The sequence below is a fragment of the Myxocyprinus asiaticus genome, chromosome 1 (assembly GCF_019703515.2).
Source record: "Myxocyprinus asiaticus isolate MX2 ecotype Aquarium Trade chromosome 1, UBuf_Myxa_2, whole genome shotgun sequence".
Classification (NCBI taxonomy): domain Eukaryota; kingdom Metazoa; phylum Chordata; class Actinopteri; order Cypriniformes; family Catostomidae; genus Myxocyprinus; species Myxocyprinus asiaticus.
In genome coordinates this window covers 59,071,422-59,089,598 of record NC_059344.1, presented here as the reverse complement: position 1 = coordinate 59,089,598, position 18,177 = coordinate 59,071,422, and the positions used below count along the sequence as shown (strand labels likewise).

The 18,177-nt window shown below is 39.2% G+C and overlaps 1 protein-coding gene across 1 annotated transcript in view; it reads left to right on the top strand.

The window, feature by feature from the left end:
* The window catches only part of nfat5b (nuclear factor of activated T cells 5b), a 68,174-nt gene that overhangs the window by 25,886 nt on the left and 24,111 nt on the right, over nt 1-18,177 (top strand). The window contains exon 2 of the mRNA XM_051696309.1: nt 11,060-11,185. Within this exon, the coding sequence (XP_051552269.1) occupies nt 11,060-11,185 (126 nt within the window). The remainder of the gene's footprint in view (nt 1-11,059; nt 11,186-18,177) is intronic.

Below are 18,177 nucleotides of genomic sequence, written 5' to 3'. Positions count from 1 at the left end.
AACAGGTCTGTGGATGATGCAGTCAACATAGGATTGCATCATATCCTGCAACGTCTGGACAGACCAGGGACATATGCAAGGATCCTTTTTGTTGACTTCAGTTCAGCTTTCAACACCATCATCCCAACTATTCTCCAGAATAAATTACACCAACTCTCTGTTCCCATGTCTATCTGTCAGTGGATTACCAGCTTTCTGACGGACAGGCAGCAGCTTGTGAGACAGGGGAAACTCACTTCTAGCACCTGTACAATCAGTACTGGTGCCACCCAGGAATTTGTGCTCTCCCCACTACTCTTCTCACTCTACACCAATGACTGCATCGCCAAGGACCCCTCTGTCAAGCTCCTGAAGTTTGCAGGCGACACCACTGTCATCGGCCTCATCCGAGATGACGATGAGTCTGCATACAGAAGGGAAGTTGAACAGCTGGCTGTCTGGTGCAGTCAAAACAACCTTGAGCTGAACACGCTCAGAACGGTGGAGATCATTGTGGACTTTAGGAGAAACACCCTGTAGAGCCAAGGAGGGCGGGGCCGGGCTGGAATGACGCACGCCTGGTCCCCAATCAGCCTGACGGGGCACGCGAGGGATAAAGGCGGCCGGGGATGACAGTTCGAGAGAGAGTTGTGTGTTTTTGGTTAAGTTTATTATTAAACTATTATTTATATTCTTAAGCCGGTTCTCGCCGCCTCCTTTCCCTCGAACTCCCTTACACTGGTGCCGAAACCTGGGAAGGAGGAGGGATTCCCGTCACAGAGTCCTCTACTCTGCCGTCCACCCAGGGGAGTGCCGCTGCCATCCGATGGGGGACGGAGCAGCCCGACCACCCGGACGCGGGGAACGGCCGCCGTCCGCGAGGCGAGTGGGGACGGGACTCCCCGACCGCCTGGAGCGAGGGAGCCACTGCCGGGGGCGGAGGAGTGCCCTGCCATCCCCCGGGAACGTGGAGGGGTTGAGAGAAGACCGCCGTCCGCTGGGAGAGGAGGGAAGCGACTGCCTGGAGTGGTAGGGCCGCTGCCAGGGGCGGAGGAGTGTCCCCATGGGACACCGGGAACGCGGAGGGGCGTTCTGTCCGCTGGGGGTCGGAGGTCTGACTCTGGTCCGCCCGGGGAGGAGCGACTGCCGTCCGCCTGAGAGGGTGGAGGAGTGATCAAGGACCATGCGACGGTGCATCAGAGAACCGGTGAGTTTCTTTTTCTCTCTCTCCTCTCTCTCTCTCTGTCGCTCCGTGTTGGCCTTTCCCTCGCCTATTTTGTTTTGTTGGTGGTGTTGTTCTTCCCCTCCTGTCTCCTCCCAGGTCCAGGAAGGCGGGGATGACCCGCCGGCAGTCGGGGCTCAAGGCACGCCCCCCGGAGAGGAAGGGGGGATGTACATCATGCCGGGGGCTCCCCGGCCTGAGGCAACGCCGGGAGGAGTGTAGAGCCGAGGAGGGCGGGGCCGGGCTGGAATGACGCACGCCCGGTCCCCAATCAGCCTGACGGGGCACGCGAAGGATAAAGGCGGTCGGGGATGACAGTTCGAGAGAGAGAGAGAGAATTACAGGCAGCTGTACTGTGTGTTTATGGTTGTGTGTTTTTGGTTATGTTTATTATTAAACTATTATTTATATTCTTAAGCCGGTTCTCGCCTCCTCCTTTCCCTCGAACTCCCTTACACACCCCAACACTGACCCCCCTCACCATTCTAAACAGTACTGTGGCAGCAGTGGAGTCATTCAGGTTCCTGGGCACTACCATCTCACAGGACCTGAAGTGGGAGACCCACATTGACTCCATTGTGAAAAAGGCCCAGCAGAGGTTGTACTTCCTTCACCAGCTGAGGAAATTCAACCTGCCACAGGTGCTGCTGATACAGTTTTACTCAGCAGTCATTGAGTCTGTCTTCTGCACTTCAGTAACTGTCTGGTTTGGTTCAGCTATGAAATCAGACATCAGAAGACAACAAAGGACAGTTCGGACTGTTGAGAGGATTATTGGTTGCCCCCTGCCCCCTTCAAGAACAATACACTTCCAGAGTGAGGAAAAATGCTGGAAAAATCACTCTGGACCCCACTCACCCTGCCCACTACCTTTTGAACTGTTGCCTTCTGGCCGACGCTTCAGAGCTCTGAGCACTAGAACCGTCAGGCACAGGAACAGTTTTTTCCCTCAGGCTATCCATCTCATGAACCGTTAAATTGCCCCATTGAGCAATAACTATGTGCAATACACAGTTTAGTCTTTCTTATATTTATCCAACACATCCAGCCTCTTCTACCATTTCATTCCTCTGAAAAAAAACAACATTTGCACTGTACATAACAGATTTGTATTTGCACTGTACAAAACAGATTGTATTAGATTTGCATTACCCATGTGTATGTGTGTCTGTATGTATGTGTGTGTCTGTACGTATGTGTATAATTAGTTTTATTTTTTATTATTATCTATATCTTGCTGCTGTTTTTGTATTGTTTCTGTATTGTTGTACACTGGAAGCTCCTGTCACCAAGACAAATTCCTTGTATGTGTAAGCATACTTGGCAATAAAGCTGATTCTGATTCTGATTCTATATATTTTCTGTATAAACAAGTTACGTTACACTAATGAATGGGTCTTTTTGCATTATCTTGAACGCTGTCTAGCATTCATTTCATGTGTTATTGTAGTTTACCTTGCTGAATAATTACAGATTAACATTGACATTAACCTGACTTTTAGTATAAAGTGAAGATCATTGAAATTATTTGAAAGTTACGAAGCAAGGTAGCTTGCAATTCGTCAGCGTTAGCAGGCAAGATCAAGTTAGCTAAAATTACACAGATCAATTCTTATGGCACTATATTTCACATGCTTTGCAGTTATGTAAGCTTACCTGTCCAATAAGAATAACGCCAATTCAGGGTCGGTTTTGATCCGCAAAACCGAACAAAGGTCCCTCCAGGAATCAAATGCCCTGCTGATGTTCACTGTAGTTTTCGCTCGACAACGATCACGTTTCCGCTTAGCCAGATGGGATTCAGTAGATAATATATATATATTATTTTTTTTATTTTTTTTTGCTTACTCAGACTTTGTGTAGGAGTAGGTGTCGTGCTGGGAGCCGAACGTTTGCTGGATTCCTTCTCTAAGATAACGTTACCTTGTGTTGCAGGCTGTTGTCGTTGAATAGCGGTAGATAAGGTACTGTCTGAGGCAAGGCTCTCGGGAGTGCGCATAACCGGCAAAAGCAACCCGCTCCCTTCGCATGAAAATTAGTCTACAGGCTTTAATAGGCAACCTAGGAAGTCTGGGAAGGGCTCATTTTTTAAGTTGCGTTACATGCCGTTTACACATTGGCAAAAAAAAGGTGAATATTACATGAAAAATATTACATATTGCACCTTTAAACTTGCTTTAGCAACAATTGCCCTGTTTTATTTTTAAATATACAGTATATGGAGCACCCATTCAAATTTCTATTTTCCACCTACTTAATGTTAAGGACACAGATGTAGGCTGCTCCTCCTGATTGCTATGGTGCCATCGGCAGCTTGGTGGAATAAGTAGTAAACATCTGTAGAGTGTTATAAATGATTCCTTGCTTAAATCCCTTTTGTCCTTTTGAATGGAGCTCTGTATGTTGAACGTTTGCCCTGTATATCCTCAAAGACACTGTCTGCATTATTTAAAAAAAATGTTTTTTTTATAAATATATGAAAAACTTATATTTCACAGTTTATATACTGTATACAATGCTTGTCATGCTTTCCCAGCAATTTCAAAGAACCAGTTTTGCTGGTTAAATAAAGAAAGAGGTTCAAGCCAAAATAGCTAAGCAGAAGAAAAATGTGATGGGATCTGGGGGCAAGTGGAGGGTTTTTTTGTTTGGTTAATGGGCCAACAGCCAAAACATTGCCCCTTCTATGTTGCCTAGGCTAATCAGAACAAGCACCAGGAATCTGCTGTAGTGAATGAAAGTGTTTACATGGTGTTTTTTTCAAGTCAAGTCATTTTTATTTGTATAGCGCCTTTCACAACACATTGTTTCAAAGCAACTTTACAGAAAGTCATGCATTAATAAAAAATGAAACTGTAATATATATGAAGTCTAAAGAGTCGTCATTGTGTAGTTTGATTAAATACGAGTATGAAGTGTGTATAAAAATAAGTAATTAAATAACAATTGTAATTATTTTCCTTTCCTTCCTTAAACTTTCTCATCAAGTGTGAGCTTGTCTTAAAATTTGTGGAGCCTTAATGGTGACTTGTGTCATTTTTGGGCAACTAGTGTCACCAAATGGAATTGCAAAAATAATGACTGTTTTCAAACAGGTTTCCCCAAGCACTCTCAACATCACCCATTGGTCAGCCAAAGAGATAGTCCCGCCCCAGTTTCAAGCTATTGGTTGAGCCAATGTTGATATATTAGGCTAATTGAGGTGCTGAAACAAACAGACTAATTTTGATAACACCACTGAAACAGTGTTTACAATTTGGGGGGAATTAACCTAATTGGCTTAACTATAGTGCCTGTTAAATTTGGAAAGGAGAAAGTATTTTTGCATCAGAAAATTACACACAACCTTTAAACGTTAATAAATTTAAAACATAGTTAGTTGTAAAGAATTTATTTTCCTCATGTGGCCAAACTAATCTAAATGTTAAGAGGTCAAAATCTTGCCTTATGTATATTTTCTCTACTTTTTTATTATTAAGATTAGTACCATTGTTCAGGCTTGTTTTTTTTTTTTTACCCTGTCCAAGTTTTATTTAGCTATTATACCAGATACTATTATTCACTATACTGCTTTTTAGTGAATATTACTAAAATTTCATTCTGTTCCTCACACAAAGCTATTGTGGCTTTAGACGATTTGCAATGTAGCGCACAAGTCATATGAACTACTTTTATGGTGTTGTTTTGACCTTTATGGGGCTTGACATTTAAAGGGATAGTTCACCCAAAAAAGAAAATTCTCTCATAATTTACTCACCCTCATGCCATCCCAGATGTGTATGACTTTCTTCTTTCTGCTGAACACAAGAATATTTCAGCTCTGTAGGTCCTCGCAAAGCAAGTGAATGGGTACATTTTCAAGCTCTAATAATCAATTCTCCTCCCTGCCCAGTAGGTGGCGATATGCACGAAGAATGCAAATTGATAAAAACAAAAGAAGAGTGTGAAAGTGGAGAATGATAGTTAAAAAGGACTTAAAGATTGATCTGTTTCTCAGCCACACCTATAATATCACTTCAGAAGAAATGTATTTAACCACTGGAGTCATATGGATTACTTTTATGCTGCCTTTATGTGCTTTTGGAGCTTCAAAAGTTTGGTACCCATTCACTTGCATTGTGAGGCCCTACAGAACTAAGAGATTCTTCTAAAAATCTTTGTTTGTGTTCAGCAGAAGAAAGAAAGTCATGCACAGCTGGGACGGCATGAGGGTGAAAAAATGATGAGAGAATTTTCATTTTTGGGTGAACTATCCCTTTAAAATCACCAACCACTTTTGTTGCAATGAAAAGAGCAGCTTGGATATTCTGCTAAAATCCTCCTCCTGTGTGCCAGGGAGGGAAAAAATAACACAGGGTTGGAATATCATGAGGCTTTTGTAAGTGATGACAAAATTTTCATTTTTAGGTGAAGTATCCTGTGCAAGTTTTGACCTGAGATCAGCTCTACACAAGAAAAGAGCTTGAAAGTGAGAAATTGTTTTGTAGAAGCAATTAAATCACAATGTTTACCAAGTTAATGATATTTCTCTTTGTTTTTTCTTTTCCCTTGTGAAAGGAAAACTGTGTTTTGGGACATGAATAGCGGAACTGTGTCCTGTTTGTGTGGGAAGAAACTATGCAGCAAAATTGGAATTCTCTCTCTTAAAAATGAGTGGAAACACTTAGAAACAGTCCAGGTACTGATTCTGCAGCCGCAGTCTTAGTGCACACTGCATATATTCTGTCTGTGTGGTTGGCAATCTGTTTACTGGAAGGGCCCTGTGCACACGGCACATGTTCCTGCATGTGCAGACCAGCCTAAGAAGACGCAAATGGGAAACGGTTACACAGGGAAATTGCAGGATTTGGGTGCTATTCTGTCTTTTAAATTGCAGTGTTTTCTATATTAGAAAAGCATGGTGTGGTGATGGGGGAGTGACCGAGTGATGTCTGTGGAGAGCGAGGCCAAGAGAGTGAGTGTGGTAAGGGTTGGCACCTGTGGGAAATCACCTCTAACAGCTGTTTTGTGTATGCAGTGAGAGCGGAGACCGTCGGAGGAGAGAGCCGTGTGTGTGTGTGTGTGTGAGAACCTTGTTACACATGGTTAAACCTTTTCAAGTGATTTGATATTAGAACTTGATATGCAAGTACGAGTAAGCTTTAGAGCTGGGATGCTTCAGAAGTGAATTGTGTGTGTGTTTTTGGGGGGGTCACCTGCCCTTCCTATATCAATTTTTCATGTTGTCATATGTTAGGCAACATGCCTTGGCAGAATTTTGTCTAGCAAAAACTCACTAATAAATAAATATAGATTAATCGGCCAATATTTGACCATGTTGAGATGTTTAACAAATCAGCAGGGGTAGTAAGCGCAGCTCCAGCTGTACATGCAACACGCAGTTGTACAGACAACAAACCACACTCACTGAAAGCAGAAAGCACAAGATGTGTTCTTTATTGCATTCATACACTGCTTGATGGAGCACAACTCCAAATGCAGGGGTCTCGAGAAGTGTTTTTTCTAAGATTCAAACCAGTGGTGTAGTCGGGCCATATGCACGTATATGCCTTATGCTTTTTTTTTTCCCCAGGGCTGTTTGTGTATAACGACTCCTAAGGATCAATATTTGCGTATACCTGCGGTTTACTCACTTGTTTTGCTGCTTCAGAAGTCCACAGTTTACTGTTGTGTTAGTTTCCCTTTAGCTGTATTGGATGCTGTTTTGTGAATCTGGCGATTCTTTGTTGTAATTGGTGCATTATCACTTGAATTCTTCCATTCCCTGCCCCTGACAACCCCTGTCACCACCGTCATCGACTGAGGGGAGTTAATGGAAGTGAGTGGAGAGAGAGAGAGTCAACCTCACTCTAAATCAGTAGCATCAGGTAAAATTAATTGACGAAATATGCCAAAAGTCCCGTAAAATAAGGAGTCGTCCCGTAATTAAGGGAAAAAAATTTGGTCTGTATGAAATCCATACGCGATGCCGTTTGTCCCATATTTTAGCGTCACACACCCAAACTGCTGAGAATGTTTCACGAATCACACACAACTTTCGTGTGAGTTGTGTGAGATAATTGAAATAGCCCTCTTGTGTTTACATGAATTGCTTCAAAATTCTTAAGAATAATGTCAAGACGGGGGCCTGGTTGACTACCACCCCTGGAGTCATGAGTTTGAATCCAGGGCGTGCTGAGTGACTCCAGCAAGGTCTCCTAAGCCACCAAATTGGCGCGGTTGCTAGGGAGGGTAGAGTCACATGGGGTAACCTCCTCATGGTCGCTATAATGTGGTTCGCTCTTGGTGGGGCACGTGGTTAGTTGTGCGTGGATGCCGCAGAGAATAGCATGAAGCCTCCACACGCACTATGTCTCCGCGGTAACGCGCTCAACAAGCCACGTGATAAGATGCGCGGATTGACGGTCTCGGACATGGAGGCAACTGAGATTCGTCCTCCGCCACCCGGATTGAGGCGAGTCACTACTCCACCACGGGGATTTAAAGCACACTGGGAATTGAGCATTCCAAATTGGGGAGAAAAAGGGGAGAAAAAATAATGTCAAGACACTGCTGATGTAAAATTGTAAAAGAATATTTGATATCTTAAATACTGTTGCCATGGCAATGCATTAATTGTTATTATTCCTTTCTTCCTATATTTGGGTGTTTTTGAGGCACTTGGCATGCTTAAAATTTTGCACACACATCAGAGTCGTTGGCCATTAGGGCTGGGCAAAAGTTCACGCATGGGTGTGTAGGAGGGGTTCTGTAGTGCCCCCTTTAAAATGGCCATTTAAGACGGCCTCTGTAGCACCCCCATTTTCACCTACAGTCGCCAAAATTGGTACATATATAATCCTCATCGAGCCAGACAACTTTCATAATTATAGTTATTAGCTCTGCCCAACAGGAAGTCAGCCATTTTGGATTTTTTGAATATTGCAGTCTCTGAACTTTTAAATACTCCTCCTAGTAGGTTCATGAGACTGTCACCACATTTAGACAATATTATGCCAAGACATTGAAGATGCTAAATTGTGAACAGATTGTGGGCTCTATTTTCATGACTGCGCTAGGTGCAGTGCAACGACATGTGGAACGTCTTATAATTTTTGTGAGCACGCTAATTCTAAGCACAATTTTTGTGCCAGCGCAAAGCTCAAGTGGGCGTGGGTTGGATCGTTTGTGATATCGGTGGGTGTACGCGTGCAAACTGTGGGTGTATTGTACTGTATGTTAATGAATTGGCGCAAAGCGCAGTTTGCTAATTTAATGAGAAATAGGTTATTGCGCTAAGACGTTTCAGTTTTCAGCGCAAAGTCTAAACTCAGTTCCTGCATTTGAGGTTTGGAGATTCCACCAGCAGGTGGTAATAAAGTTAATGTGCAAACTCTGAAAATAAAATAAACATCAATTAATGTCCCTGACAATCACTGTTGATGCAGTTTATGAAGCAAACATTTGTGTTAAACTATCTGTAGGTCATGGTTTATTGTTCAGTTATTATTACTATCATGTTTATTTAAAATTATATTTATGATTGAATTTGTATTAATATTTTTCCACCTGTTATCGTAGAGTGATTTTTAATTCACTGCAAAAGAGGCTGGTGGAAGAAGTTGTATAGAGTAATGTTTGGATTTTGGGTGGTGGTGATATAGGATTTTTGGGCCACTTCATTATTTAGATGATATTTCTTTTCTTCGTTTGAACTGTAATTTGAATTTATTATTATTTATTTTTTTAAATTTTTTATATTGTGTTTTAATAAATGAATTACATTTTTAAACCGAAATCGACCGGTAGAAGTGAAGTGTGTGCAAAAATCCAAACCTAACCTGTAAGGTCGATACATTCACTGTTAATACTAGCCAAGATTGTGTGTATGATTAATAATACTAACATTCTCTATAATTTAATGGAGGCTATATACAAATCCATAGCAAGAACATACATTTTTCATACGTATAAAAGGAGCGTGTCACTGTCACAGCCTGACATTTTAACTTTCTGGTTCAGCCAATGGCATTTGTTTAGGGTGGAAGTTGTAGAAGTGGAGGATGCAACAGATCACCACGATCTGGCACACTGCCGGGACTGTACAGCATCCCTCCACTACTGTGATCCAGACACCTGAATCATCTGTTTAACATGCAAGAAGTACACTTGACAACACCACGCTTCTGGATGTATCAGATCAGATTATTTGATGATTATTTGATGAATTACTGCTGCCGATCGATAGAAAATGATTTTAAGAGTTTTTCAATGGACAGATGAGTAGCCTACTAGCAATTATTCCCATTTCTTTCTTTTTTTTATGCCATAATTGATTGCATCCATGTCATTGCATGAAGGCTTTGTGTTCTTTCTGTTAAAATAACCTACTACAATCACAAAGTGTGGAATGCTTGTAGACTGAGGCCTCGCACACGCATTTTTTTATTTATCACTTAATATTGGTGAAAAATAAGCAGTCAGGACTTTTTCCATGTTGATGGCCAGGCAGGTCAGTGACCAGGCCCTGTGAGGTTCAGAAGGACACTCTATACCTGGAATTGGACTAACAGATGTAGCCCAGGACTTTTATGGTCATGGAAAAGTACTGAAATAAATGTTATGCTGATTATCACCCCTGGCTGGTGATAATCCACTTGAAATGAGATATTGGAAAGTCACTACACATATCAGTTGCCACAAAAAAATCTGTGCAAAGATATTTTGACCTACTGCTTTGTTTAATAAGATTTGTAAGGGACTAGGTAACATACTAAGCTACAAAGTTCACATAAAAAAAATGTACGCCCCCGACCTGGATGTAAATTCTGTAATAAGGAATGTTCCTACCATTGGAGCAATTCAAGCTTGATGTACCACCTTGATGCAGTAGGGGGCAGTCAGCACTCCAGCTGTACAGAGAACAAGCCTCGTCAAACCAATGAGCAGGCAGCTCAGCCTTCCACAAATGACACACTCTTGCGCTCAAAGACAGCTGGCCTGAGCACAACAGAATGCAGAGATCTTGTTACAGGTTTTTCAAAGTTTCAAACTACATTTAACTTGGCACAGCGTCTTAAAAACACAGCATTTATGACAAGTGAGATGCGATGCATCCAAAATGAAATGCTCAAAAAGCACCTGACTGATGTACGGGTACAATCACCAACAATTAAAAATAGAGCAAAGGGAAGCTGGCCAATAGTGGTTATGTTCAATGGTGTGGAAATAAAACAAATAATATTTTCACTTTTAAAGCAACTTTTTGTATTGTCTAAAAGCTTTACTGGTCTGTTGCCACAATATGATGTAATGTATTTGAATGATCTGAATTATAATATTTATGAGGTCTGTATATTATGTTGATTATTATTTTAATGATTCTAAATACCTTTACTGGGGACCTTTCTCAGTAAATATTGGTATGAGATTAATATAAAAATATTTGGCTATTCGATGCTGCAATTTTTCAATCAGAATCAAGTGTTCCAGTGAGTCGAGTAAAGGCTAATTTACTTACTGGGTGAAACAGGCTTCTTTTAGTTTGCCGTTTTTGTTCTGCTAAATTGTTCATTTGGTGATATTTCTCCCATTCATGCACATCCCTGAAATTCTTGATTTAGGAAAACTGGCTAGTCAAAGAGCATTAAAAATAGGTTAAAACTAATAGTGGATGTAGTTTGGACATGACTTTCTTTACTTTATTTTTCTTCAACAAACTCATTTTAAAACAACTCCACACAAAGTGTAAACGCAGGCTTCATTCGCCCTAGGGTGCTTTAGCTCGATCGGGAGACAAAAGTTCGGCTTCTTCCATTTGTATAAATTAGGTTTAATAAAAGGCTCTAATTAATAGTTTTCTCCTCTAATTCCCTCTAGAATCAGTATATGATCTTCTCCCCAAAGAGCTGCAGCTGCCATCTACTAGAGAGCAGAACGCAGCCGCTATGAGTCAAAACAGTGGTGGAGAGGCAGGACCTCTCCCGGCAACAGCCCTCGCTGCAGGTAAGCATTCATATATCGACCATCTTTTTTCTCTCTCAAGTTGACTTCTATCTTGGGTCTGAGGCTGATAAAGACTGGAGCTAAGGCCAGATAGCTCGTTCATGAGGGGCATCAGCATGCATATTCAACTCTTTCCAGAATGGCACTGGGAATTATCACTTATTTTCATTTGTATTGGGTCACTTTGAAAAGTTAATTTTGTGAAATTGCTAGGCAAATAAAAGTACCTCTTCGGAAAGTTCTTTGCCAGGTTTATGTGGCATCACGTTATTATGGTCTAAGTCCAATTTTGGGGATCAAATCTAGGGAAAAACAATCTACATACATTTTGTCAATAAAAAGCATTAACTGTAAGATATATTTCGATATTCATAAAGGAGAAAAAAAAGAAAGCAATACAAGGACACCTGTTTCCAGTGTAGTAGAAAAATGGTAAACATTGAATCAATGCTGAAATGTTTAATTAAGAAAGTATATTCATTAATATCAAGCTTATTATAAGATAAATATACTTTCTTAATTAAATATTTCATTTTTTAGGTTTGTTGTTACACAAATAAGTCATTTTCCAATATCTAGCTAGTTTATATTATTTTGTTCCAGTTGGGAAGCTTAGAGAGGGTTATTTTAGTGAAAATAAAACCCTTTTTGGGGCATTAGTGTAGCAAATATACTTTGCAAATAATTATTAAATATCAGTCTTATTTTTGTAACTTGAATAAAAATGAGTAAAAAATGATAAACAAAACAACTCAAAAAACAATTTGAGACAGCAGTCTGCTGTCTTCCTATGGTATATGAAATTCCAATTGGCTATCCAGCTTTTTTATGAAGGAACATTTCATAATGGGTTCCACTTCTTGGTTCAGCTTAAACAGAAAATGCCAAAAACAAGCAAAAATCTTTGTTTGTTCTTGAAGTTATTCACTGATCTTTTTATTTTGAAAATGCCCAAATAACTCCATTGGCAAAATACAACAAGAGTTTTTTAGAATTTCTCAAAATTACCTTTTATAAAGTAGAATTGGCTGTACAAACATGCTTTCTCTGGGGAAAAAAAAAAAAAACACAAAACACTCCACAGAACCATTATTTTGAGTTCCTATTTGTACTTTCAGAATGCAATTCACTTTAGTTTTTTTTACTCTGCCCCTTTATCAAAGTGCCCAGGTTTAGGGTGAGTTTCAGTAAACCAGAAGTCTGTTGCCTTTGGACATCTGTACCTAACTGCAGCCAAATGCATCCCTCTGACGGGGCAGGACATGCTGGCTGCAGCTGAAGGAAGGTGACGTATTTTCCAGCTTAAATGAATTTCATTGTGGGATTGTAGGTTTCACTGCAAATTGGCCTTACGTCTTCTGGCTATTTTCTCTTCCTGTTTAATGAATATTTTGTTTGTGTGTCTAAATTCTTGAATGAAGAATAATATTTAGGAATCAAACATTTGTTTGACCTTTTGTATTCATTTGACCTATTAGTGGTCTTTGTTTTTTGTTTTGCTTTGTGTCTTGATTTTTGTTTTGATTTGTTTTGTTTTTTTGTTTGTTTTGTTTTGTATTATTTTGTTTTGTTCCATTTTGATTAGTTTTTTGAGGGGGCCTCTTTCTGCTTGTCATTTTCATGTCCGTCTTTAACATAACCACATGAAACCCGTTCTTTTCTCTCAGTGTCAGAGGGCTGTTTTTTGGGTTCACCTGTGTTGAGCCATTCTAAGCAGCACCTGCCCTCTTCTAGCCTATGAAATCTATTTACAGCTATTCTTGTCACCACATATTAGCTGCCAGCGATGTTGCTTGACCCTTTTCTGCCCTCTACGTCTCGCCACCTTGTCTCTAAACCTAGGCTTTTATTGCTTTGATCTTCTCTTCTCCACCACCTGAGTAAAGGCTAAACATAATTGCTGAAGATCTTTGGGGGTGGTTCTGTTGCTTTCTTAAAATGGCTCTTTGAGAAATCTCCAAATATAAGGAAAATATTAGGGCCATGTTGCTAATTTGGCTCCTTAAGTGTGTTTCTGTGCTTCCATTTAACTGCTCTTACTGTAAAAAACATTGTTGTTGTTTATTAAATTCGAATTATTCCTATAAATATTTTGTTTCTGTATAAAGTTCGTTTTTCCTTAAAAAGGAGGAATTAGAGGAGGGGCTCAGATCAGTATGCAGTATAACATCCTTGTTTAAGACAGGGTTGTGTCTTGTTTCAGCACAGAGTTACTGCTGTAAAATAGCAGTAGAAGGAATTACTTGTGATTATCAAAAATTATATTTTGAGGCTCTTTAAAGGGATAGTTCTCCCCAAAATGACAATTCTGTTGTCAGTTACTCGTTCCAAAGCCATATGACTTAATTTCATCAGTGGAAACTGTTCTTTTAAAGCCCTAATTCAAGGCAGTAACTGTGGATATGTTGCCCCTCCCTGTGCGTTGCCCTTCCCCTGTCCACCCTCATAACCTTGACCCTCTAGCACGGGACTCCATTATTTAAGTTTTTTTCCCAAATGGTGTCACTTCTTCAGACTCATTTAATTTAAATGTTTTTTTGTTTGTTTTTTTGTATCAAGAACTTTATGTGATTGCATCCTCGAGAATGCTGCTGCCTAAATCAATAAACACTTCACTGGTCCCATGTTGGAATTTGTGTCTTCCATTGATGAATTCATTCTGCTTACAATTTAGCTTGGCCCCACAGGGTTCCTGTTGGCTTGTGTTACACATTCTATCAATAGTGAAAGCTCTGAGGGCACTCGGTATAACACAACACACTCAGGTTGCTGTGTTAAGTTGGCTACATGCTGAGTAAAGAGTACACTGCGGCCATAGAATGGAGGCAAGGCTAATGAATCAGAGGGGGTTTTGCATATCTGACACAGATTGTGCAAAGTTGACTATCCTCTCTCTTATATGACTTAGGTTTGTCTTCTAATGGATTTCAATCCTGAATCATTTGAATTTATTTGAATTTTAATTTAAATCAATCTTGATTTTCTCAAATATTTTTATGGATTTTTAAGGTTTATGGATAGTTGATGCATAAAATGTCCACAGACTTTTTTATCAGCATCAAGATTTTAGGTTAAAATTTATATGAATGTATACACTGCAAAAATCATTTTCTTAACCAGTGTTCTCTGTTTTCCAGTAAAAAATATTTACACAATATTTTAAAACAAGATACATTTACTTGACAAGCAAACTTGGATAATATGCAAGACTTTTGTTCTGTAAGAAAATTAAGATTATTTTTCTTAGCCTACTGGCAAATAGTTTTTTCTTGTTTCAAGCACAAGTCTAACAAAATTAAGTGAGGTTTAGGTTATAAAAGCTGCATAAGAAAAATGCTGTATTTTCATGTCAACTACCATTCTAGTACCCTTTCAAAGGTTTCCCTTGTCACTGTAGATAGAAATGTAATTTGCAGACACTTCTAGCTTCTCTTGTTTGTTTTCATGATTTTGGCGTTTCAGATACAGTGGTCCCATAAGGCGCAGAAGATACAGACACAGTGTTTTTCAATGTCGTTGAACTTCTCTGTATTGTTGTATGACCATCAAGCAGTTGCAACATAATGCGTAATGAAAACTGCCTTTGTAGTCCAGGGTTTCAATTAATTTCATTAACAATTCTGCACAAACATAGGAGCAGATGACTCAAATGACGCAGTATCACATGTCAACCTGGCAAATCGCTTGTCCTGGCATATGCCCCAGTCACGCTCGACTGACACTTTGGTGGAGCTTAAGCTATTCAGAGTGAAACAAACTTTTATAAATTGCTCTCTCACTGGTACACAGTGAGAGGAAGGCATACATTTTTTTTCTAGCCTGTTTTTATATCAGTTTCGTGTGTTAGGATAGATGCTCAAAGTGACTTTAAATTATCCTCTCTGATTCATGTTGAGAGTATTTGTTATTTATTTTTTATTTATCTTTCAGTCATCCTTTTTCCAGATGCATTATAGCCTATTTGACACTGGGACCTTGGGCAAATTATTTTTAATATGGTTATTGTCAATGTTATCAGATTCATTCTTTTGAGTTTATTTATTTATTTTTACATTGACTGACTATTGATTGATCTGGCACAGTGGAAATGGCAGAACTGTAGTTGCATGCAGTACTCGGTATGATTTGGAATGACAGTATGATTTGCATATGAAGCATTGGTTAATTATGAGGTCACAAGAAGGGGTGATGATTGCTGATGATTGCATATTTGTTATGCTCTTAATCAGATTCCAAATTGTGACTGGTATTACATTCAAGAGATTATATTATAAATAATCAGGCTTACAGTTGTGCAGAGATTGCCTTAGTGATAGTGGGACCTAAACAGGGCATCCCCTGCAAAAAAAAAAAAAAAAAAAAAAAAAAAAATAAGAAAACGGTAACACTTTACAGTTATTTTTTATTTGTTAACATAAGTTTACAACATTAGTTAACGTGAACTAACAATGAATAATACTTTTAAAACACTTATTAATGGTTAACATTAATTGCAACATATACTAAGACATAAAATTATAAGTTGTATGCGATAACATTAGTTAATGCATCATGAACTAACATGAATTAACAATAAACAGTTGTATTTTCCTAAATTAACATTAACTACGATGAATATACACGGTGAAACTATATTGTTCATTGTTAGTTTGTGATACCTACAGTGCATTTACAAATGTTAACAAATTGAACCTTATTGTAAAGTGCTACCATAAAAACTAATGAATTCACTGTACTTCTATGGAAAATGTGATTGGGTTTTTGTTGACATCAAGCTCCTTGTGATATTGTTTGTTTAGATGGAACTACTACATATTGGCATTTTGCTTTCTCAGCACATTCATTTTAGAGATGAGCACATTTGTAAATTTATGTTCATATAACAAATCTTAATTTGTTCTGAAGCTATGTTGTTTGTTTTTATTTGCATCTTAAAGGCACTGTGTGTAATATTGTACTTTCAGATAAACTCTCCATTCGGCTGCCTTTCAAACAAATGTTGTGAGTAGTAGCATTTCCATTTTATTAGGCGTGTTTTACTATTTTCAGGGAAGCGACTTTGAAGATGTCTCCTGAATTTCTTTCCGAATGTTTTTATTCATTATCCTTTCTCTGAAGAATTATGGAAGTTGCAAAGCAGCGTTAGTTTAATCCTGCTTGTTGCGACAGGGCATTATTCCCACATATTTGAGCTTTTGGAATGGACTGGGGGAGGACTAGAATGTGACCAGATTAGCCTAGAGTATTCAAAATGAAAACAACACTGTCACCAAACTGTTGATGTCTTTTATGTAATATTTTTTAACAACAAATTATTATAAAAATGACTGGTGGTAAAGAATTGTTTCAAAGCCCCTTAGAGTTATAGGGGCTTGAATTAACTTAATCTAAATTATGAGCAGATCTTCACTTGTCATGTGTCATGGACAAGACATTTACAGTTGTGCTCAAAAGTTTGCATACCCTGGCAGAAATTTTGAAATTTTGGCATTGATTTTGAAAATAGGGCTGATCATGCAAAAAAAAAAAAAAAAAAAAACTATCTTTTATTTAAGGATAGTGATCATATGAAGCCATTTATCATCACATAGTTGTTTGGCTCCTTTTTAAATCATAATGATAACAGAAATCACCCAAATGACCCTGATCAAAAGTTTACATACCCTTGAATGTTTGGCCTTGTTACACACACACACAAGGTGACACACACAGGTTTAAATGGCAATTAAAGGTTAATTACCCACATCTGTGGCTTTTTAAATTGCAATTAGTGTCTGTATATAAATAGTCAATGAGTTTGTTAGCTCTCACATGGATGCACTGAGCAGGTTAGATACTGAGCCATGGGGAGCAGAAAAGAACTGTCAAAAGACCTGCGTAACAAGGTAATGGAACTTTATAAAGATGGAAAAGGATATAAAAAGATATCCAGAGCCTTGAAAATGCCAGTCAGTACTGTTCAATCACTTAAAAAGTGGAAAATTCGGGGATCTCTTGATAACAAGCCACGGTCAGGTAGACCAAGAAAGATTTCAGCCACAACTGCCAGAAGAATTGTTCGGGATACAAAGAAAAACCCACAGGTGACCTCAGGAGAAATACAGGCTGCTCTGGAAAAAGATGGTGTGGTTGTTTCAAGGAGCACAATACGATGATATTTGAACAAAAATGAGCTGCATGGTCGAGTTGCCAGAAAGAATCCAATGCCACAAAAAAGCCCGGTTACAATATGCCCGACAACACCTTGACACGCCTCACAGCTTCTGGCACACTGTAATTTGGAGTGACAAGACCAAAATAGAGCTTTATGGTCACAACCATAAGCGCTATGTTTGGAGAGGAGTCAACAAGTATTGTGCTCCTTGAAACAACCACACCATCTTTTTCCAGAGCAGCCTGTATTTCTCCTGAGGTCACCTGTGGGTTTTCTTTGTATCCTGAACAATTCCTCTGGCAGTTTTGGCTGAAATCTTTCTTGGTCTACCTGACCTTGGCTTGGTATCAAGAGATCCCCGAATTTTCCACTTCTTAATAAGTGATTGAACAGTACTGACTGGCATTTTCAAGGCTTTGGATATCTTTTTATATCCTTTTCCATCTTTATAAATTTCCATTACCTTGTTACACAGGTCTTTTGACAGTTCTTTTCTGCTCCCCATGGCTCAGTATCTAGCCTGCTCAGTGCATCAACATGAGAGCTAACAAACTCATTGACTATTTATACACAGACACTAATTGCAATTTAGAAAGCCACAGGTGTGGGAAATTAACCTTTAATTGCCATTTAAACCTGTGTGTGTCACCTTGTGTGTCTGTAACAAGGCCAAACATTCAAGGGTATGTAAACTTTTGATGAGGGCCATTAGGGTGATTTCTGTTACCATTATGATTTTAAAAAGAGCCAAACAACTATGTGATAATAAATGGCTTCATATGATCACTATCCTTAAATACATCAGTCATAGCATGATCAGTCATATTTTCAAAATCAA